This window comes from Aythya ferina (assembly GCF_964211825.1).
Source record: "Aythya ferina genome assembly, chromosome: 11".
NCBI classification, from domain to species: Eukaryota; Metazoa; Chordata; class Aves; order Anseriformes; family Anatidae; genus Aythya; species Aythya ferina.
The window spans coordinates 3,132,593-3,149,887 of record NC_140307.1 but is presented as its reverse complement, the minus strand read 5'-3'; the positions used below and the strand labels follow the sequence as shown (position 1 = coordinate 3,149,887).

The 17,295-nt window shown below is 51.7% G+C and overlaps 1 protein-coding gene and 1 long non-coding RNA gene across 2 annotated transcripts in view; one reads left to right on the top strand and one right to left on the bottom strand.

The window, feature by feature from the left end:
- The first annotated feature begins 85 nt into the window (after positions 1 to 85).
- Positions 86 to 17,295, top strand: part of PLEKHO2 (pleckstrin homology domain containing O2) — a 28,114-nt gene continuing 10,904 nt past the window's right edge. Inside the window, exons 1-3 of the mRNA XM_084532615.1 lie at positions 86 to 299; positions 4,596 to 4,748; positions 11,484 to 11,600. Of these exons, the coding sequence (XP_084388741.1) occupies positions 291 to 299; positions 4,596 to 4,748; positions 11,484 to 11,600 (279 nt within the window). The 5' untranslated portion in view covers positions 86 to 290. The remainder of the gene's footprint in view (positions 300 to 4,595; positions 4,749 to 11,483; positions 11,601 to 17,295) is intronic.
- The window catches only part of LOC311442904, a 31,220-nt gene continuing 25,541 nt past the window's right edge, over positions 11,617 to 17,295 (bottom strand). Inside the window, exons 6-8 of the long non-coding RNA XR_014696941.1 lie at positions 14,828 to 15,637; positions 14,483 to 14,706; positions 11,617 to 12,087 (exon numbers count right to left, since the gene is read on the bottom strand). This is a non-coding gene — a long non-coding RNA (uncharacterized lncRNA). The remainder of the gene's footprint in view (positions 12,088 to 14,482; positions 14,707 to 14,827; positions 15,638 to 17,295) is intronic.

Sequence of the window (17,295 nt, the reverse complement as noted above, 5' to 3'; positions counted from 1 at the left end):
GGCGCTGCCTCCCCGCGGACCGGGGCCGTGCCGGGCGGGGCCGTGCCGGGTTAGGGGGGGGGGATCCCCGCCTCCTTGGGGCCGCGCTCGCAGCTCCGGAAACCGGCGCTGCTGCTGCTGCTGCTGCTGCTCGCCAAGAAGTTGGTGCAGAGGACACAGCCCGGCTTGGCCCGGCTCAGCCCGGCCCGGCTCGGCTCGGCTCGGCATGCCCGGCCACCCGGAGCCGCGCTGCGCAGCGGGACGCAGCCGGCAGCGGAGCCCCTGAGGAGCACCCCCGGTCCGTGCTAGCCATGGAGCAAGTGAGTAAAGGCCCTGCCGAGCCGTGCCGAGCCGTGCCGAGCCGTGCTGAGCTGTTCCCAGCCGTGCTGAGCCGTTCCCAGCCGTGCCCGGGCTGGATGGGATGGGACGGGTTGGGTTGGGAGCCCCTCGGTGCCTCCGCCGGCTGCCAAGCGTATGGGGCAGCCCCCGGCCACGCTGGTCTTTAATTTTTTTGGCTTAATTATGATGATGATTATTGCTTTCTGTAATTCTTCCTGGCTTTTTTTTTTTTTCAGCCGGCGCCCCCGCTTCCAACTTTCCTCCCCTGTCGCGCTCGGGGCGGACAAGCGGCGGCAGAGCCGGGCGTGCCGGAGCCCGCAGCCTTCGCAGGGTCTGTCCTCTCCTCCTCCTCTTCTTCCTCCTGCTTTTTCTCCTCCTCCTCCTCCTCCTGCTCCTCCCGTGTCCCCGCCGGCCGTGCTCCCCCCTAGACACGCGTGGGGTTTCACGCCCGGGCGGTCCCAGCCCCACGACCCCCCCCATAAATTGCTGCCGGTGCACAAAGGCTCGGCGTGCGTGGAGCTGGGAGCCGCTGCCTGCCTCCCGTCCCCTTATTTCAGCTCCCAAAAATGCGGCGAGAATGAAATCTCCTCCCCAAACGGGCAGCGGGGAGGCTGCAGAGCGACCCGACTTGGTCGGGACCGAAAGTTGTCATTATCCGCTGGCATCCGTGAAATTAATCCACGGCACAAAAACAGCGTCCAGCTGGCACCCAGCCCGAGGGGCAGGAGCGAGGAGGCTTTTTGGGGGCTGCTCGGCGAAGGAATCCTCCGGGGAGCCCTTTGGGGACGGGGCCCCAGCTGCAGCTTGCCGAGGCTCACGTGGATCCCAGCGGGTTGTGCCCGGGGAGATGGTTCATCCCCGCAGGCCGGGGAGAAGTGGAAGTGCCACCAGCCCTGTCGGAAGGGAAGGTGGAAGGGCAGAAAAAGATTTGAGGTTTGGGAAGGCGCCTGGAGATGCATTCGTCTTGTGTAGATAGCATGGGATGAGCTGGCTGCTCTTGCTTTGAACGGGGCGACTGGGACAGCGACCCACTTCTGGGCAGCGTGTGTGACCTGTAAAAACACCGCCACGACGGGGCTGCTGGGCTTTTGTTGTTGTTCGAAGCCATGAAAAGTGTGTGGTTTTGTGGGCCCTTAAAGGACTGGGGGAGGGAGGGAGAAAGAATTGCCTAATTGTTAAATTAAAAGCCATCCTGTGCCCCTGCGGGATGCTGAGCTCTGCTACGCTGTAAAACTGAAGTGTAAGCCGGGCTGTAAGAGTCAAACTCGTGCTGCACTGCTGGTGCCCATGTTAGAAACTGCAAAAACAACTTGTATGGAGTGGCTTTGGGACCCGTGCCTTTGGCCTCGGCCAGTGACAGGACAACTCAGTTCTTCCCTCGTTTACGCTGGCTCGCTTGGCTGATGTCAGTGGGTTTATTCTCGTGGATTTACACCAGCGTCGGGCATGAATCCAGCCCCAGAACATCCTGGAAAGGATATCTTAGCATTTCTTGCCTCCAGCAGAAGGAATCCCCGCAGAAAGCTGAATTGACAACAGCAAATCGTCTCTTTGTGCCGCGCTCCAATTTTAGTCATGGAATCGCAGGCAGCGGGTGCGGAGTGGACACAAAGTCCTGCTCTGATGGTGCTCTTCCCTGGCAAACCTCCCCTGGTGTGTAGCACTGTCCTCGTAGCCTTAAGGACGCAGGACCAGAGGGCCACACAGGCAGCTCGGGCTCAGGAGACTGCTGCACGATCCCATCCCATCTCATCCTTCCTCTTTTAGCAGGCTGTGAAGGGCTCCCGCAGGCAGGAGGCTCCGGGTCTGGGTGGCAGAGGCAGGCTGTGTCTCCTCCTCCTGCAGAGATCCTTGGCACTGGGAGCCTCTTGAGGGGGACAAGTTGGGGTCTGGCACCCTGGGGCAGGTGGGGACTCAGAGATCCTCCCTGCGGATGCTCCATGAGGACCTACACCTCCAGGAGGATCTGTGGGGTTTGGAGAGCAACCCAAGCATGGGTTCTTCCCCACGTGGATCTTAGCAGTGCTCTGGGAACCTACAGTGAGCAAGCACCCAGGCAGCGCTGGCTCCCAGCACAGGCAGGGCCCATTTAGCCCAGGAGCAGAAGCCCTGAGATGGTACTGAGAAGATTGACTGGCCCCAAAATGTCAGAGAGCTGGTGTAGGTGGTGGGAGCAGGCGGGTTGCGGGATCACCTCGGCTGTAGCCTTGCAGCTCGGCCTGTCACAGGAGTGCTGGCATGAAAATAAACTCCAGCAAAACTGGCTACCGGGGCAGGTTGCTTTTTCAGAAGTAGCTGTGTCGTGCTGCGACCTGACAGTGAGCACTTTTATCGTAAAACCACAGAAAACGGTAGTTTTCACTCTGTAGAGAGCAGAGGCCACAGGCAGACTTATTTGGCGTGTGTTTTCTTTCAGATAGCCCTTCTGCCATCTGCAGAGGGAGGGGGGAAGAATGGTTAAAATGAATCTGCCCAGCAAAAGGAACCTACAAAAAAAAAATCAAGAAGTAAAAACATTTGGGAGTAATGGCGAGCCAGGCAGCTCTTGGTCTGGAGTCACTACTCGTGCGGGTACAGCCATGCAAAGCTGCGAGGAGTGAGGGTGAAGTCCAGGCCAATTGTCTAAAAATGACTTCAAAGGGTGCTCAATCAGGAGACCAACAGGTCTATATTTGTGCAGCGATTGATGTTTACTGAAATAGCAGATCACAACTGAATACAACTTCCTGGCAACCTAAAAAGTCAACTTAAAAAAAACCGCAGTACCCCTCATTTCCCGGAAAACTTTTTTATGCTCTATCATCCTGTATTGGGGCGCCGCTCGGTACAATTGAAACAACTTCTGCAGAGTGTGCCAAGAACGTTATACCCCTTTCTGTGGGGTTTACTTTTACAGGAGGCCATTTGGTTTGGTTTCTTGTGCCTGGTCTGCACCTACCTGGAAACGGGAAGCCTCTCCCCGACCTCGCTGGAGGTTGGAAGAAGTGCCCGTGTGCAGGGAATTGAATCTGTTTTTCCTCTCGTTGTGGGTGCAAGAGCTGTCTTTAGAGGAACAGCTCACCCAAATGCAATCCAAGGGTGTGTTCGCTGGGAGTCTGGTGCATGAAAACAGATTTGTTAGCAAGGGTTTCCTCTGAGTTTTTGGAACTCGTCCGTACTCACTCGCTCTATCCCTACTCCCTTCTGGCCATGGGAGTGTCCAGCTCTGACTCCTTCCGATGCACATGGGATTTCCTCATGTTAAGAAACACGATGGCTACAGCCACACTGGTTTGGTTTGTTTGGTTTGTTTTCTTTTTCCTAGGAGAAAAGGTTTCATTCAGCAGCTAGCCAGGACCATTTGGGGATGCTCTGTCTCCTGCCTCTGTCACACATCCTTACTCAGAGGAAATGCATCGCGTTTTTGCAGTGGGATTATTGTCATCACAGGCAACAGCAGTGCCGTGTCCCAGGAGGAAAGCCAAGTTTTGGGCTAACAGTGTGGCTCCTGGAAGGGCGCTGGAGGATTTGGGGTTGGCCTCCTTGTAAGGGTCACGAGTTTGGCGAGGTGTTTTCGTAAGCGGCTGTGGCTCAGCTGAAGGCAGCGAGCAGTGCTCCTCTGCTTGCTCCTGAGGAAGAGCCTCACGGCAGCAGCCCCGCCAGAGCCCGTGTGCCGGGCCAGAAGCATCTCAGTGCAGGTGTGATGCAGTCCTGGCCCTCCAGGGCAAAGCTGTGTTGGTCACAGGAGCCTTGCAGTGCCATCGCAGCCGGTGGCAAGCGGAGAGCAAAGCAGTTGTGCGTGTTGGGACAGGTCGCAGTGACTCCGTGCGAGCAGGGCAGCTCTGAGAGCAAAGCGAGACTTAGAGGAGCTTGCAGAAGTGACTGTGGGCAAAACAGGAGTGTTGCTACTAAAGGAGCACTTGGTGCACCAGCTGGTGGGGAGAACCTTCCCCGAAAGGGGAGCAAAGAGCCACAGGGAGCAGAGGAGCAAGGGGGACTCACCGCCACCCCAGCAGCATCCTCAGGAGTAGCCAAGGTCTGTGCTGTCCACTCACTAACTCTGTCCCAAAGGTTTGGCTGTCGGGGGGGAGCTGGCTGAGCTTTCCTCTTCCTTGCAGAAGTTTTCTCTGGAAGTTTTCTCCCAGGCTTTGTTCCGTGCGATCTGGTGGGGAGGGAGCACACGTGGTGGGTGCTGGGGTCTGCTCTGGGCAGGCTTTCTGAAGACCATCGTCAGATGGATGGAAAGTGCTTTTTAACGTGATTCCTTTTCCCTTCTGCTTTTCTCGGTGCCCTTGCAGGATACAAAGGAGGAGGTCTCAGAGAAACCAAAGTCAGCTCCAAACGCAGAGAAATTTGGCTGGATTAAGAAAAGCAGTGGGGGACTCCTGGGACTGTGGAAGGATCGTTACGTCCAGCTACGGAAAACACAGCTTGTGGTCTTTGAGGATGAGGTATGGTCACAGCTAACTCCCTTGAATAAAGGCCCTCAGTGACACACATTCCTGCATTTTTCACTCTTCCCTCCAGCCCATTCCTTTCAAAAGGACTTCTCCAGATATCTTTGGGAAGGTTAAATGCTGTGAAGAAGAGACAGCTGCTGCGTTTTGGAGTATATTATATATCATAAATATTTCAGCCAGTAAATATTTTGACAGTGCTATTGTCAAAAAAAAAAATATGGGGGCAGGACATCCTGTGACAAGGCAAACAGAGTACAACTTTGGGCGGAAGCAGGATATGTGCAAGTAGTTTTTGGCATTTAAAGGCTAAAACTGCATTGTAGCAGACCGGCTGCCCACCTGCTGCTAGAGGGGCTGACAGGCGGCCCCGCAGCTGCTTGGCACCCCTCAAGGAGCTGGAGCTGCTCCTAGCCAGACTTTTCAGGGTTTCATTTAGGCACTGCTGGGCGCAGGGCAAGATCCTGAGCGCTTGCCTTCCTCCTTAAAAGGGGACACAGTTTGGGTTTGGCTCATCTCTTCCTGTTAGCTGAGCAAGCCAGCGCTGAGGGAAGGACCCCTGGGAGCCTTATCCTGAACTTCCCTAGATAAATTGCGTGCCGTAAGTTCACGGCCTCATTTAGAGCTGTTTCTAATCAAATAAGAAAGAAGAGCCAAGCCAAATCTGCCCTGCATCTTCATGCGAGAGGAATGAAAAGTTCAGGGCCAGTCCTGCTGGGCTGCAGTGGGACTGCTCGTACAGGTGGATAATTCCTGAGCCTGCCCCTCTGCTGCTGGGCTGAAAGGGGCTCTGTGAGAGCTGAATTTGCCACAGCAGTCACATAAACTGCAGCCCAGAGAGATTTGAGACAGGGGCAGCTCAGTCCCAAGCCCTGCTGGTACGTGGTGGCTTGAAGCAGCCTCTGGGCTGAGGTTTTTGCATGCATGTGTCAGGAGAAGTGTCAGGGATTCTCAGGGCACAGCCGCACGAGGACTGTGCGCCTGCGCGGCGTCTGACACAAGGGGTCCGGGTCAGTCGTGGGCATCAGGAGGATAGAAAATAAAAGCACATCAAGTTTCTGTGCAGCGTGTCAAGGGAACAAGAATGGGGAAATGTTTCAGCAGTTGCACTGCTGTGGTGGTTTCAGGAACAGCGGGACTGACAAATGACTTTGGTTCTCTTTTTGAAAAAAAAAAAAAAAAAACTTAGCATTGCCTAATATAGAAGATTTGTTATGAGCAGTTTAGGTTAAATGGCATTACCTCCTCCTGTACGCTGAACCCTCCTGCTCTTTCCAAATCCCGAGGCTTTCTGGAGGCGTTCGTTCTTAGTTTTGAAATGTCATGATGAGTGCAAGAATACCAAAATGAGAAGTCAGCGTCAGGTGATGAGCAGCTTGGAAGACAGGCAAAGCAGTGGGGATTTCGAGACCTGCAGCTCTTACCCAGGGCGACACAGCCTGGTCCTGCAAACTATCATCCCTCTGCAGATTGCATCCAAGTCCCCCAGACACCTGTTGACTCCAGCTGAAGGAACAAATGGATTTGAGTCCATAAACATGACATAGGTTTTTTTTAGAGGGCACGACTTAAAAACCAAGATATATGGAGGTTCTTATTACCACAGGGGAAAAGGAAGCTTTTAAAGTAAGATTAATTTTCACAGACATTCAGAAGAAGGAAAAATCCCGATCATTTAAAGGGTTATTTTATTATCTCAACGAGGAAAATGGCATTTGTAACAACCAGACATAATGTTTTCTGGTAGCCTGTGGACTGTGGTAACATCCTGTAATAAATTGCATCTGTGAGCTACGGTAGCTACAAGGCCCCATTATTGTAAATAAGAGATCATGTTAATATCTGTAGGCTATTAAACAGGCTTACAGTGAAGTCAAATATCTTAGGAGAGGAAATTGCTACAAAATTGTCTGATAGCTCAATAGGAGAGCGTGTGTTTGTGCAGACTTACTACAGGGAAACTGAAGGAAATGGCAATTTTCTGTACTCAGGAGGGGTCCCGTTAGCACAGCATCGTGGCAGTTCGTGTTTATTACTGTATTTATCTTCCAGTAACGTGAGTCAGGGCAGCGTTGCTGTCTCTGTCTCACAATTGGGGAACTAAGTTTCTGAGATGAGAAGTGACTTGCCCAATGTCAAAGGAGAGCCTGTGGTGCAGCGTGCTCCGGTGGCTTTTATTTCCGGATCTCGATCTGTGTTTTTTTTTGCTTTTAGGAAGAAACTTTTTAAAATGGGATCGTTCAGTGCTTGCTGGACGGGAGGTTTAGCAGCCCTAGAAAAAGAAAAGAGATAGAGCGTTGGGCAGCAGAAATACACAGTTATTTCTGTATGCATCCTAAGTTAGACTGAAGTAGGTTAAATGGGAGGGAGATCAGCTTCTGTGTGTGAGGCCAGGTTTAGAGCCTGCGTATTGAAACCGCTCTAAGCCCATCAGATTTCCAGGAAATGAGCTAGTGACTTGGACACACTGTCCCGTTATCAGCCCCTGGTGTGCTGGAGCCCTTCGTGCAGAGGTGTTCGCACTGCCTTCAGCAGTTGTTTCACATGCAGGCACACTTGTTTATGCAATTGCACGAGCTGGCAGCTGCCCTTGTCTCTGAAGTCTGGGTGTGCAGAGTAACAGCAGAGCAGAAGGCCAACAAAAGATCCTGGCAATAACATTTTAAGTACAGCCTGAGCATAACACAAACACTGTATTTTAGCATCATCAATAGAAATCTCCTGGAATGTACTTCTGACCCGCCTGGGAAGCCTGTTCCCCATATTGCATCTGCTCATCAGCCTTTTGGTCTGTTTTAACACGGAGCAACCTCCCGAAGGCAAACTGCAGTCGGCTATTGTGTTACTGGGAGCAGATGGCAGGTGAAAGTCACCGCACCTCGCCGCGCTGCAGGTTTCAGCGGGCTGATGCAATATCAAGTGTGATGTATTTCTTCTTAGCTGCTCCAGCTCCAGCTACAGCACCCTACAGCTGCACCCTCACGTCAGCTAAGACTCGGTTAAGAGGGACACACGTCCAACATTGCATAGCCAGATGTCAGGAGAGGTGCCCCGATGCAAATCCGTGCAGCTCTGCGGTGTTTGGATGCTGGGGACATTACTGAGAAGTCTCAGTGACAGGCATGTTGGGCACAAACCCACACAGATCCAGCAGGCAGGTTATTTTATAATGGTGTTTTTTGTCTCGCTGTCTCTGCGTGTTCTTGCTGGAATAAAAATTAAGCCCACAGAGCTACAGAGGGCATACGAAGAACGGGCGATCCTATGCAAGGAGGCTAAACAAATCAATGCCATCACTCCATGGATTAGAGAGAGTGAGTCTTTTGGATTAGAAGTTGGATTTTTTTTGGTTAAAAGTTTCAATTATTTTTTTTTGAAGAGTAGCATATAACAGGGCAGAAGTCATCTTGGCAAAGCATCTTCTAGAGGCTGGAGGATCCAGCCGGCATTTGGCTTCCTGTGTGGCCTCAGTGGCGCAGTTAAAACCTGCATTTCTCCGCTGGTGAAGTGACAGCAATGTGTACCCAAACGTGATTTACTAACACGCTTTGAGATCCTCAGCTGGAGAAGAGGATTATTGTTTCAAGGGGTTTAGAGATATACAGTGAATGGAGGGTCACAGACCATTAACGTGCATCAGCGATGAGGTCCTGGCAATGTTACTTTCAGATAAATGAAAATTTCAGTGCACCTTTTCCCCTTTTTATCACCTCTTCATTCAGGAAACTGTAGGTTTGCCAAATGTGATTCTTTTGTTAAGCTCATGCATTAATATGTATAGGCATTTAATAATTTTCTTCCTAAGGGCCAAGCAAGTGAAACACAGACACATACATGTTGAAGTAGCAGCGCCTGCTCTATGAATATCTGATGGAATTGTTTTTCTGCATTAAATCGTGAGTGTAGGGGTTTCTGTACCAGGATTTTAACGTGTCTTATTGATTGTCCCTTACAGCGAGTGCAAAAGCAATTTAAAAAACACGCACTAAAATCTGTAGAGGGAAGGAGGCCTGAAGGGAATTCCCTGTTCCCTGGTCACATCTCTGTGGCTATGTGAGAGGTGGCAGATCGGCAGCAGATGCAGTGCCGTGGGGCAGCCTGCTGAGCAAGGATGCAGGCAGCTAAATTCAGCCTTTGTGTCTCAGCAAGATGGAACAGAGTTGCTTTAACTTCCTTGGGATGCTAGAGACGAAATGCAGCGGGAACTTGGCTAAGAAGTGTTTGAGACCAGTCTGTAGGGGCAGGGCTGCTAAAAGCAACCTTGTCCCTGCCCGATGCTGAGCATCCTCTGGGTCGCAGGGGGTTGGAGGGACCTGGAGACGTGTGGCAGGGTCAGGCCCTTGGTCTTTATCTGAGCTGTGCAGAGCAGACATAAAGGATCTCTTTGTGACCAGGTAGGCACACAGAGGGGCTGGCCACTCGCCAAGGGTAAAACGGAGACAAAAGGCCCCATTCTGGCACCAGCTGAGCTCACAAACTTTTTCCCTTGCCTCATGCATGGAGTTTTCATATTTCTCTGGCTGCTTTCTCCCCTGCCTTCCCAGAGGAGGATAACTTACTTGAGGAGTTCCAGGGTCTGCGATGAAGGAGCTACACCTTGCAAAGTCAAGGCAGTGCCCCCGTGAGGCAGGGCCCTGCGTGTCCCCACCCTCCATGCCTTTATTCCCTGGCCGGGCCATAATCCCAAAGCCTCCCCAGGGAGGAGGGGGGCGGCTGAAAGTCAAGATTATGACACAGCAAAGCCACAGCTCCTCAACCTGCTGAGTCTTTGTCCCCTAGCTCTGTCACAGCCCGTGGCTGTCCTTAAAATGTGGAGGACGGCTGGCGCGGGATGTGAGGGCAGTTTCCTGCCCAAGAGGCAGGAAGGATGGATGGCGTGGATGAGGAGGGTGACGCAGAGCCAGCGGGCTCTGCTGGGGGCAGAGCCGCCCTCCAAGGATGGGCAGGTTTGCCAGGAGGCTTTGTGCTTCTCTCTTGTCCGTGCCCGGCCAGGCCACGTCCATCCTGAGCCCAGCAAACCTTGGCGGAGGAGCTGGCGACCGCAGCAGTCGTGTGGCAGCGCTGTGATGTGGGTGGCCATCCACCAAAGGGCAGGATGAGATCACCCGTCCCCTAACGCGTGTATCCCTGACCTCACCCTCCTCTATCATTTGTTGGCTGCCGAGGGGTTGTTATTTCCATCCCTGTCCTTTTGCTGTGACATTGCAAAACAAGGCAGCAGGAGCCTTGCGCCTTCAAAGGGCTCAGTAGCGTCAGCAGGATTTTATCTGCGAGGTTTTAGGTTTGGGCAGGATCCGTCTCCTCCTCCTAATGTACCTTTCGCCAGTTCTCTGGTCACATTCACCTACTCAGTGTTAAGCGAAATAAACAGTAATGTCATTAAAATAATAACCCGAAATTAGATCCAGACATCCCTCGGTGGCTCAGAACTTGCTGTGCCTACTCACACTCGCTCTGCTGGGCCCCCATCTCCAGACAGGAGGGTTAAAAAAACCGAGCGCAGCCCCAGCTCTGCGCAGTGACTTAAATGTCAAGTGGTAAGCGAAGGAAATTCCCCGCAGCCCACTTCCCTCTGAACTCTCCATTCCCTGCCTCCAGCCACGCAGTAACTTCCTGGCTACGACAACATTTCCTCACCCCACACCCCCTCGCTGCTACAGGAATTGCTAAATACAAACCCGCCGGGGTGCGAGCCGCTGCCCTGGGAGCGGCCTGAGAGCTGGGGATGGTCCCCGCTGGAGGTTTTAATTTAGGGTGGTAATAGGGAGGTTCACGAGGGGTGCTGACGGCAGCGATTTAGCGGCAAGAACTGCTCCGCGATGCTCACTGCTTATTTGTGTAATAAAAGGGAGTTTTGGGGCTGTTGGTGGCTGAGACACGGAGAATATCGTATGATCTGCCCGGCGTTACGCTGCCGTTCCTATTAGGGCTGCTGCTCTGCGGCTGAGCTGAGCCACGCACCACGAGTGGAATTTGAGTTATGTTCGGGGGTGAAAGGAGCCAAGTTCGTGGCCTGCAGTCGTCGTCGGTGGAGATACAGCAGAGGGGAATATTCCCCAGCGAGATGCTGGCCCCGACAGCTGTGCTGGCTGTACAGGGCTCTATTTCCAGTCCTCAGCATTTTGACAGCTCAGGGCATGGCCGTGAGAGGAGCGTGTCCCTGTCGCGTGTGGCTGCCACTGACCTTGTCCTGCGATGCCTGTGCCACCTTCTGCCCTGTGGAGAAGCAGAGTAACGTCGCCTTCATTCATTGCAAGGGGGAGGTGATTTAGCCAGGCCGAGCGGGAGTTTGGGGGTGCTCTGAGATCGTGCCAGGAAGCTTTATAAAAGTGCGGTGTGTTATTCATTGGACAGGGCAGCAAAAAGCCCTGCAGCAGGACTGACAGGGCATTCACAGCCTGGGGCAGAGCCCTTCCCACCTTGCTTCTGGCTTCAGATCCTTGGATGAGGCCACCAGCGATGGCAGAGCCTGGTGTTCCTGTCCACAGTGTGTTATTTGCTCAGGTGCTGTGGACCGCTAGCCACAAATCAGCCTGTAGCTTAGAGACCTGGGTGTTTTCTTGGTGGGATACCAGCCTGATTTATGGGGGCCTGCTGTCTGCATGCAGATTTATTTTTAAGGCAGAAGAGCTTTTAGACAGATGCAACGGGAAGACATGCAGAGGTTGGTGGTATATGACTGATTTCAGTGCTTCCTATTCATGATAATTTTTATTTCCCCCTCTGCAGGATGAACAGAAATGCATAGAAACAGTGGAACTGGAGAGTTACGACAAGTGCCAGGAAGTGCGTGCACTACTCAAAAAGAAAAACCGTTTCATTTTAATCCGCTCCCCGGGTAAGAAGGTAGGATTGCCTTTCTCATCACCCTCAATTCTGCTAATTCCAAAATGAGTCCCCAGGCAGCTGTGCCCAGAGCAGACGAAAGGCTCTGAGACAGCTCTTTGGCAGCTGGGAGAAATGACCTGTGGCTGAGAATGCAATATGCAAAGAGGAACACTATTGTCCTGTAGACTTTCTTACCATGTTGGTGAATCAGTCTTCCTGCTCCTCAATTTACAAGAACATTTTCCTCTTGATATTTTTTGGCCTTATCACTTTCTTTCTTGCAATACTCCCTGAGCAGTGGAGAATGTCCCACGTGCTCTGGGCTCTGTTGTTCCCCACGTGCTCTGGGTGAGGAAGTGTCCCTGTCCCAGCTGTATGTGCTGCAGCTTTGCTGAAGTTCCAGTGAAATCAGTGATCCTGCCCCATGTCCTGAGACAGTTCCTGAACTCGGAGATATGCTCATGTGAGCAACTCCAGTGCAACGTTGCTTGCAGCCAGACAGCTCCTGGAAGAAAAGATTTATTCTGTAAATTTAATGAAACTACAACCTCAGGTTCCTGTGCAGCACGTGGTTATACCCAGGACCAAATAACCAGGCTGGTGCCACAGAGAAGTCACACATCCACCGAGCTCTGACTGGCTGCAGGGATGAGCTTGCCTTCCTGTGCATGTCCATCATCACCACACATAATTTGGAGGTTTTTCTGCATTCCTCCTTGCTATGCATCAGCATCTTTTTGGGCTGGGATGTTGCTGTTGTTGCTCTTAGGTAACTCACTCTTAGATTCTAATTCCAATGCGATTTTGGTGGCTTAAAAGATCTCATAAAACCTGCAGATCTGAGAGGTTGTGAGGGGACACGCAACATCCTAATTTCCATAAGAATATGAAGGGCCAAAAATATCAACTGACATGCATTCCCTCATCTCCATTCTGTTTGAATAAATGGAGATTGTTTAGTCGTTGTTGTCACTGCTGCTTATCCTTCCTGTCACTGAGCGTTTACTCATCTAACAGTGCCTCGGGGCTCCAGCTGAGCTCAGAGCATCGTTGTGCTAAACCTGGTTCCAAACAAGTCAAGAACTGTCCTCCTGTCCCAAAATGCTCACATGGAGCGGGGTGGGAGTAGAGAGGGAAGGTGAATGATGCGTGTTTTTCAAGTAGGCACTGCCTGTATCGGGGAGAAAAGGGATATTAAGCAAAATGCACCAAGGTTATGGCAGCCTGGAAATATGAACCTGTGCCACTGAGCTCCTGCTCAGCACGGGGTTACAGAGCAGTGAGTGTCTCCAGTTCGGCTGGGGGTTTAGTGTTTGTTTTGTAGCTTCATTAATCACAAATAATGTCAATTTTAGATCGAAAGTGCCTAGCCCTGGCAGGCTTGGTGTGTTTTCTGGAGGGTGCCCGAACCACCACAACTGCCCCTGCTGAATCCCTCTGGCTACTCTGTGTGTGCACACCTACTCCCAGGGAGGCTAGGAACAGCTTGTGTGTGCTCACAGATGGGCAGCACAGTAGGAATTATTTTCATTATTTGCAAGGATATTATTTAGGCAAATTGTGTAGTAGCTGCATGTGTTTCTGCTCTGCTGAATGAACCAACAAAGGGCGTGAGACCTGTTCTTAAACCTTTCATTTCTTGCTCGGAGAAAGCTATGCCCAAATTCTGCATCGAAAGGGAAAATTCACCCTTTTGGTATGCTGGCAAGTTTACAGCTCCCCTGGTTTTCATGCCAGTGATTAAATGGAGACCTAGATAGAGGCCACTTTTTATAAGGCTCTTTTGGTGAAAAGGAGGGCTTTTATAAGTGAAAAGTTCCCTGTTTGTTACTCCCTCCCACCCTGCTTTTGGCTGGGAATCTGGTGCGGGTGTTGACACACAACATACTTCTGCAGATGTTAGAACAAGCTTCCATTAGGAGGCCAATGTACACAAGTGGCCTTCTTCTGTTTTGAAACTGCAGCTGTGGCAATAGATGTCTGCCGAACGTTTTCCTTTTGGGAGACTTGCTGCCAGCTGCAGTGTGCACTGCAATTTTCGGACACCCTACGGAGTGGCTTGCCAAGCCCTTCTAGATCTTGCTCAGTTTCTTTGCCCCCTGTCCTGAGCACAATGCCAGAGAATGCAGAAAGTAAGTGAGTAAGCTGGGAAAAGTCATTTATGTTTCTGTGCACAGACAGAAGGTTCCCTGTTGAAAGCAAGGACCCTCGGTTAGCTGTAGGGGAATCCAGGTTTACATCTTTGATGTGACATTTCTGAAGAGCAGAGGACACTTGCAAAGAGCAAAGAGCAAAACAGAAACTGTTCAACCCCTCTCCAGTGTCTGAAGGACCTGTGCCCAGTATAGCTCTGCTTTTATTAAATTGATCAGTTAAAAATACTTTGCAGTAAGAGTTGCACCCGAATAAATAAGTTGCCTTGCTAAACACTGATCTTTGATGGCAGCACCCGAGATTCTGCTTGCTCTAGTCACAAGGATGACATTTTTCTCAAGCCATGACAATATGAGCATGTCACACGCCTGCACTGGTCAGCTCCATGTGTGGAAGTGAAACAAAGCGCTGCCCTGAGCTTCGATTCTTCAGCAAAGGAAGCTGGAAGTGAGCAAAAGACCCATTCTGCTTAGCAATCTCAAATGCTTTGTGCCACCCGCAGCAGTTGGATGAAAATTGTTGGATACGGAGAGCTGAGCAGAGAACTTGTAAGAAAGGGCAGCAACCTTGGCTTGGAGGCTTTAAAATGTACTCACGATGCAAAGAGCAGTGTAAACTGCCTGGAGACTACAGAGATTGGCACGAGGCTGGTGTTCAGCAGGTCTGAGAGCCTTCAGCTACGGGGAAGAATGGCAAGAAAGAGACTGGTAGCAAGGGAGAGTGCGCCAGCAAGTGCTGCAGCTTACCACGTCCTTCCCCAGCGCTGCCAGGCACCAGCTCAGCACCTGTGCTCAGGGCTGGAAACTTTCACTGCTTATTTTTCCCTTCGTCAACTTTGGAGGGGCCTGGATCTGGAAGCTGTAAGAGATTGCAGTGAAGCACGTTTGCCCAGTGCTCTGGGAGTCCAAGTTTGGCAGAGTTTGGCAGAGGCGCTGCGTTATTCCCAGTGCTGAGGCAGCTCTTGGTTCAGCTGCAAAAAAAGAAACAAACATGAGGATCTCCTGACAGTTCCTTTGCTTTTGTTTTTCCTTCTGTGATCCAACCTGACAAGGACCCAAATTCATGCAGGAGAAGGCAGGAGGTGACCTCACATCTGGCAGACGGGCTCTGGCGTGTTCTTGATAGCTGCTGACCCAGCTGTGCTCTGGCATCTGCTGGAGGTGACCACCCGGTGCCAAAAGGCAGCAGAAAGGATCACGTTCCTGCACCTCAGCCAGCAGGTCACAGGCAGCTCACAGTCCAGTTTATCCCTGACCCGCTGGCAGTTGAAGCTTTGCACTGAAATGGCTGAGAAATTGGGGGTTTCTGTCACCCACCTCTGCGACTGGCTGGCAACAACGAGTGGAAAAACTGAACTGTTATTGGTAAATGTCTTAAACTGCAGCTTTTCACTTAGTGAAAGCACAATGGGATGGCCCTGGGAGCACTTCTACTCCCTAAAAGGCAGGGTGAGCATAGCCACCAGGGTCTCCCCTCCTGCAGGCTGACTGATGTCTCCGAGGAGAGGTGGAGCAGTCAGGGAATGTGCTCACTGTCATTACAGGCAGTGGCCGGAGTGGGAGCCTCTTTTGTTGCATGACATCCAGGCAGTGATTCAGCAGGAGCTGGCTGGCCGTGCCGTGCTCCGCGCTGACTTACAGTAAATTACGTACCCTGTATTCGTGGCTCACAATGGTGGCTATCACAGTAGGGTCAGCCACGACAGCTTTTCCTGGCACACCAGGCTGTTGTTCATGACTCAGGCTCAGCTGGCTTCAGCAGGCAGGAGAGCAGATGTGCTGCCCTGCCGGCTGCCCTCTGCCTTTAGGTTTGGTGTCACTGAGTCCCCACCTGAAAGTGCTGCTGGAGATCAGACGCTGCTTAAAGCTGTGCAGGGGTGTATCCTCTGATACCTGTCAATACTCAGAAAAGTAAAAATACAAAGTCAATTCATTTGTTCCTTCTCTGTGGAGGAGCTGGGGATCTCCCACCAGTGCTACAGCGGCAGGCAGAACTGAGAACAACTCCTCCAGCTTGTTCCTGTGTCTTCTGGGCTTTGACACGAGCTTCCACCCCCCCGTGGGTTAGCCTCCTCCCCTGTGCCTGCGGTGGAGGACACGAGCCACAGAGGGATGCAGACACGCAAGGGACTGCGAGAACAATAAGGCTCTGTCTGGCAGCATCACGAGTGCCAGCCTCAGAGCCCCAGCAACCTGCCTTTTCCTTCATACGGGTGGATATTGGGCTAAAAAGGAGAAAAATGTTCTTGAAGAAGGCTCGTTCTGCTGCCTTGGGAGCATCTTCCCGTGCATCCCCCTCCCCATGCTGTTGCTGGGTCTGCGTTAGGTGGCTGCAGCAAGTGGTTAGCACTAAAAGGTGCAGGCTGGAGGGAGACTTCAGCTTCTCACTGCTGACAAGCAGCCCCCAGAGCCCTCGCTCTGCCCTGCTGCTCAGCTGCTAGCTGACACCAGCACTTAGTCACAGTCCCAGCTCTGGGAGGCCAGCAGCTTTTGTCCGGGGCCGAGAATGAGGCACAGAAAGTGGCATTAGAATAGGAAGCTTGAAGTGAGGCAGGAATCCTTCCCTTGAACAACATGTACGAAGCTTTCTAAACCCCAGTGTGGGCTGCCAGGTCTTTGCCAGGCAGTGTGACAGCTCAGCTGCTCACAAGTGGAGCTTTCTCATAAGCTTTTGTAATCACAAAGCTTTGGGGCAAAATCGTTTCCAAACAAAAAAGTTTTTAAGCACACACAAAACCAGGCCTGCTTGGGCTAAAACAAAACCTGGCTGTCACTGTGTTTTGGAGCCTTGCCTTCCCTTAGGTTCCCCGGTTAGCATGATCCTCCTGTGCCCCAGACAAAGAGCTCTTTTTGCAGAGCGCTGTGGTGCAGGCCCTAACCTCTCCTCTGGGCTCTTAGGAAGACGTGTGGCCTCAATCACCTTACGTGCAAACTAATCAAACAAATGCACTTCCCCAAAATTGCTGCTTAACTCCCTGCTGGCCATGCTGTTTGTGAGGGTGCTGCACCTTGTCGTTGTGACGTGCAGGTGCAAAACTGTGGCACTGAAGTGAGCAATAAATGCAGAAAGGAAGGGCAGTAGGTTTCTAGCAGAATGGCAGGGCTGGATGTAAGGAAATGAGGTTTTAGCTCTGCAGAATTTCTGATGCTGCTGCTTTGGTCAGAAGAGCATCCCAGTAGGGATGTCCAGAGCATAGGTATGTAAGATTTAAGTTGTTGAGACCCAAAACAGTGGCCACTTTGTTGTACCATAAACAAAACAGGAAGCTGCTAAAAGCATTCAGCTGTCAGTCACCCTGAGCTTTGTCTCCCTCATTTTACACAGTCCAGAGGTTCTGACCCTCTTGTGATTCCAGAATGTGGGGCCTGATTTACAAAAAGGCTGAGGCATTGCTCTTGAAGGCAGTGCAAAGATGTTGGATAGCTGTAGCATGTTAAATACCTGAAAAAAATACCCAAATGAGACCCTTCCAGTATGTGTTTTGGATGAGCCTGTCCATAGCTGCTCACCTCATCTGTGAAAATTGCTAATTGCTCTGAAAAGTTATTTGTGAAGCCCA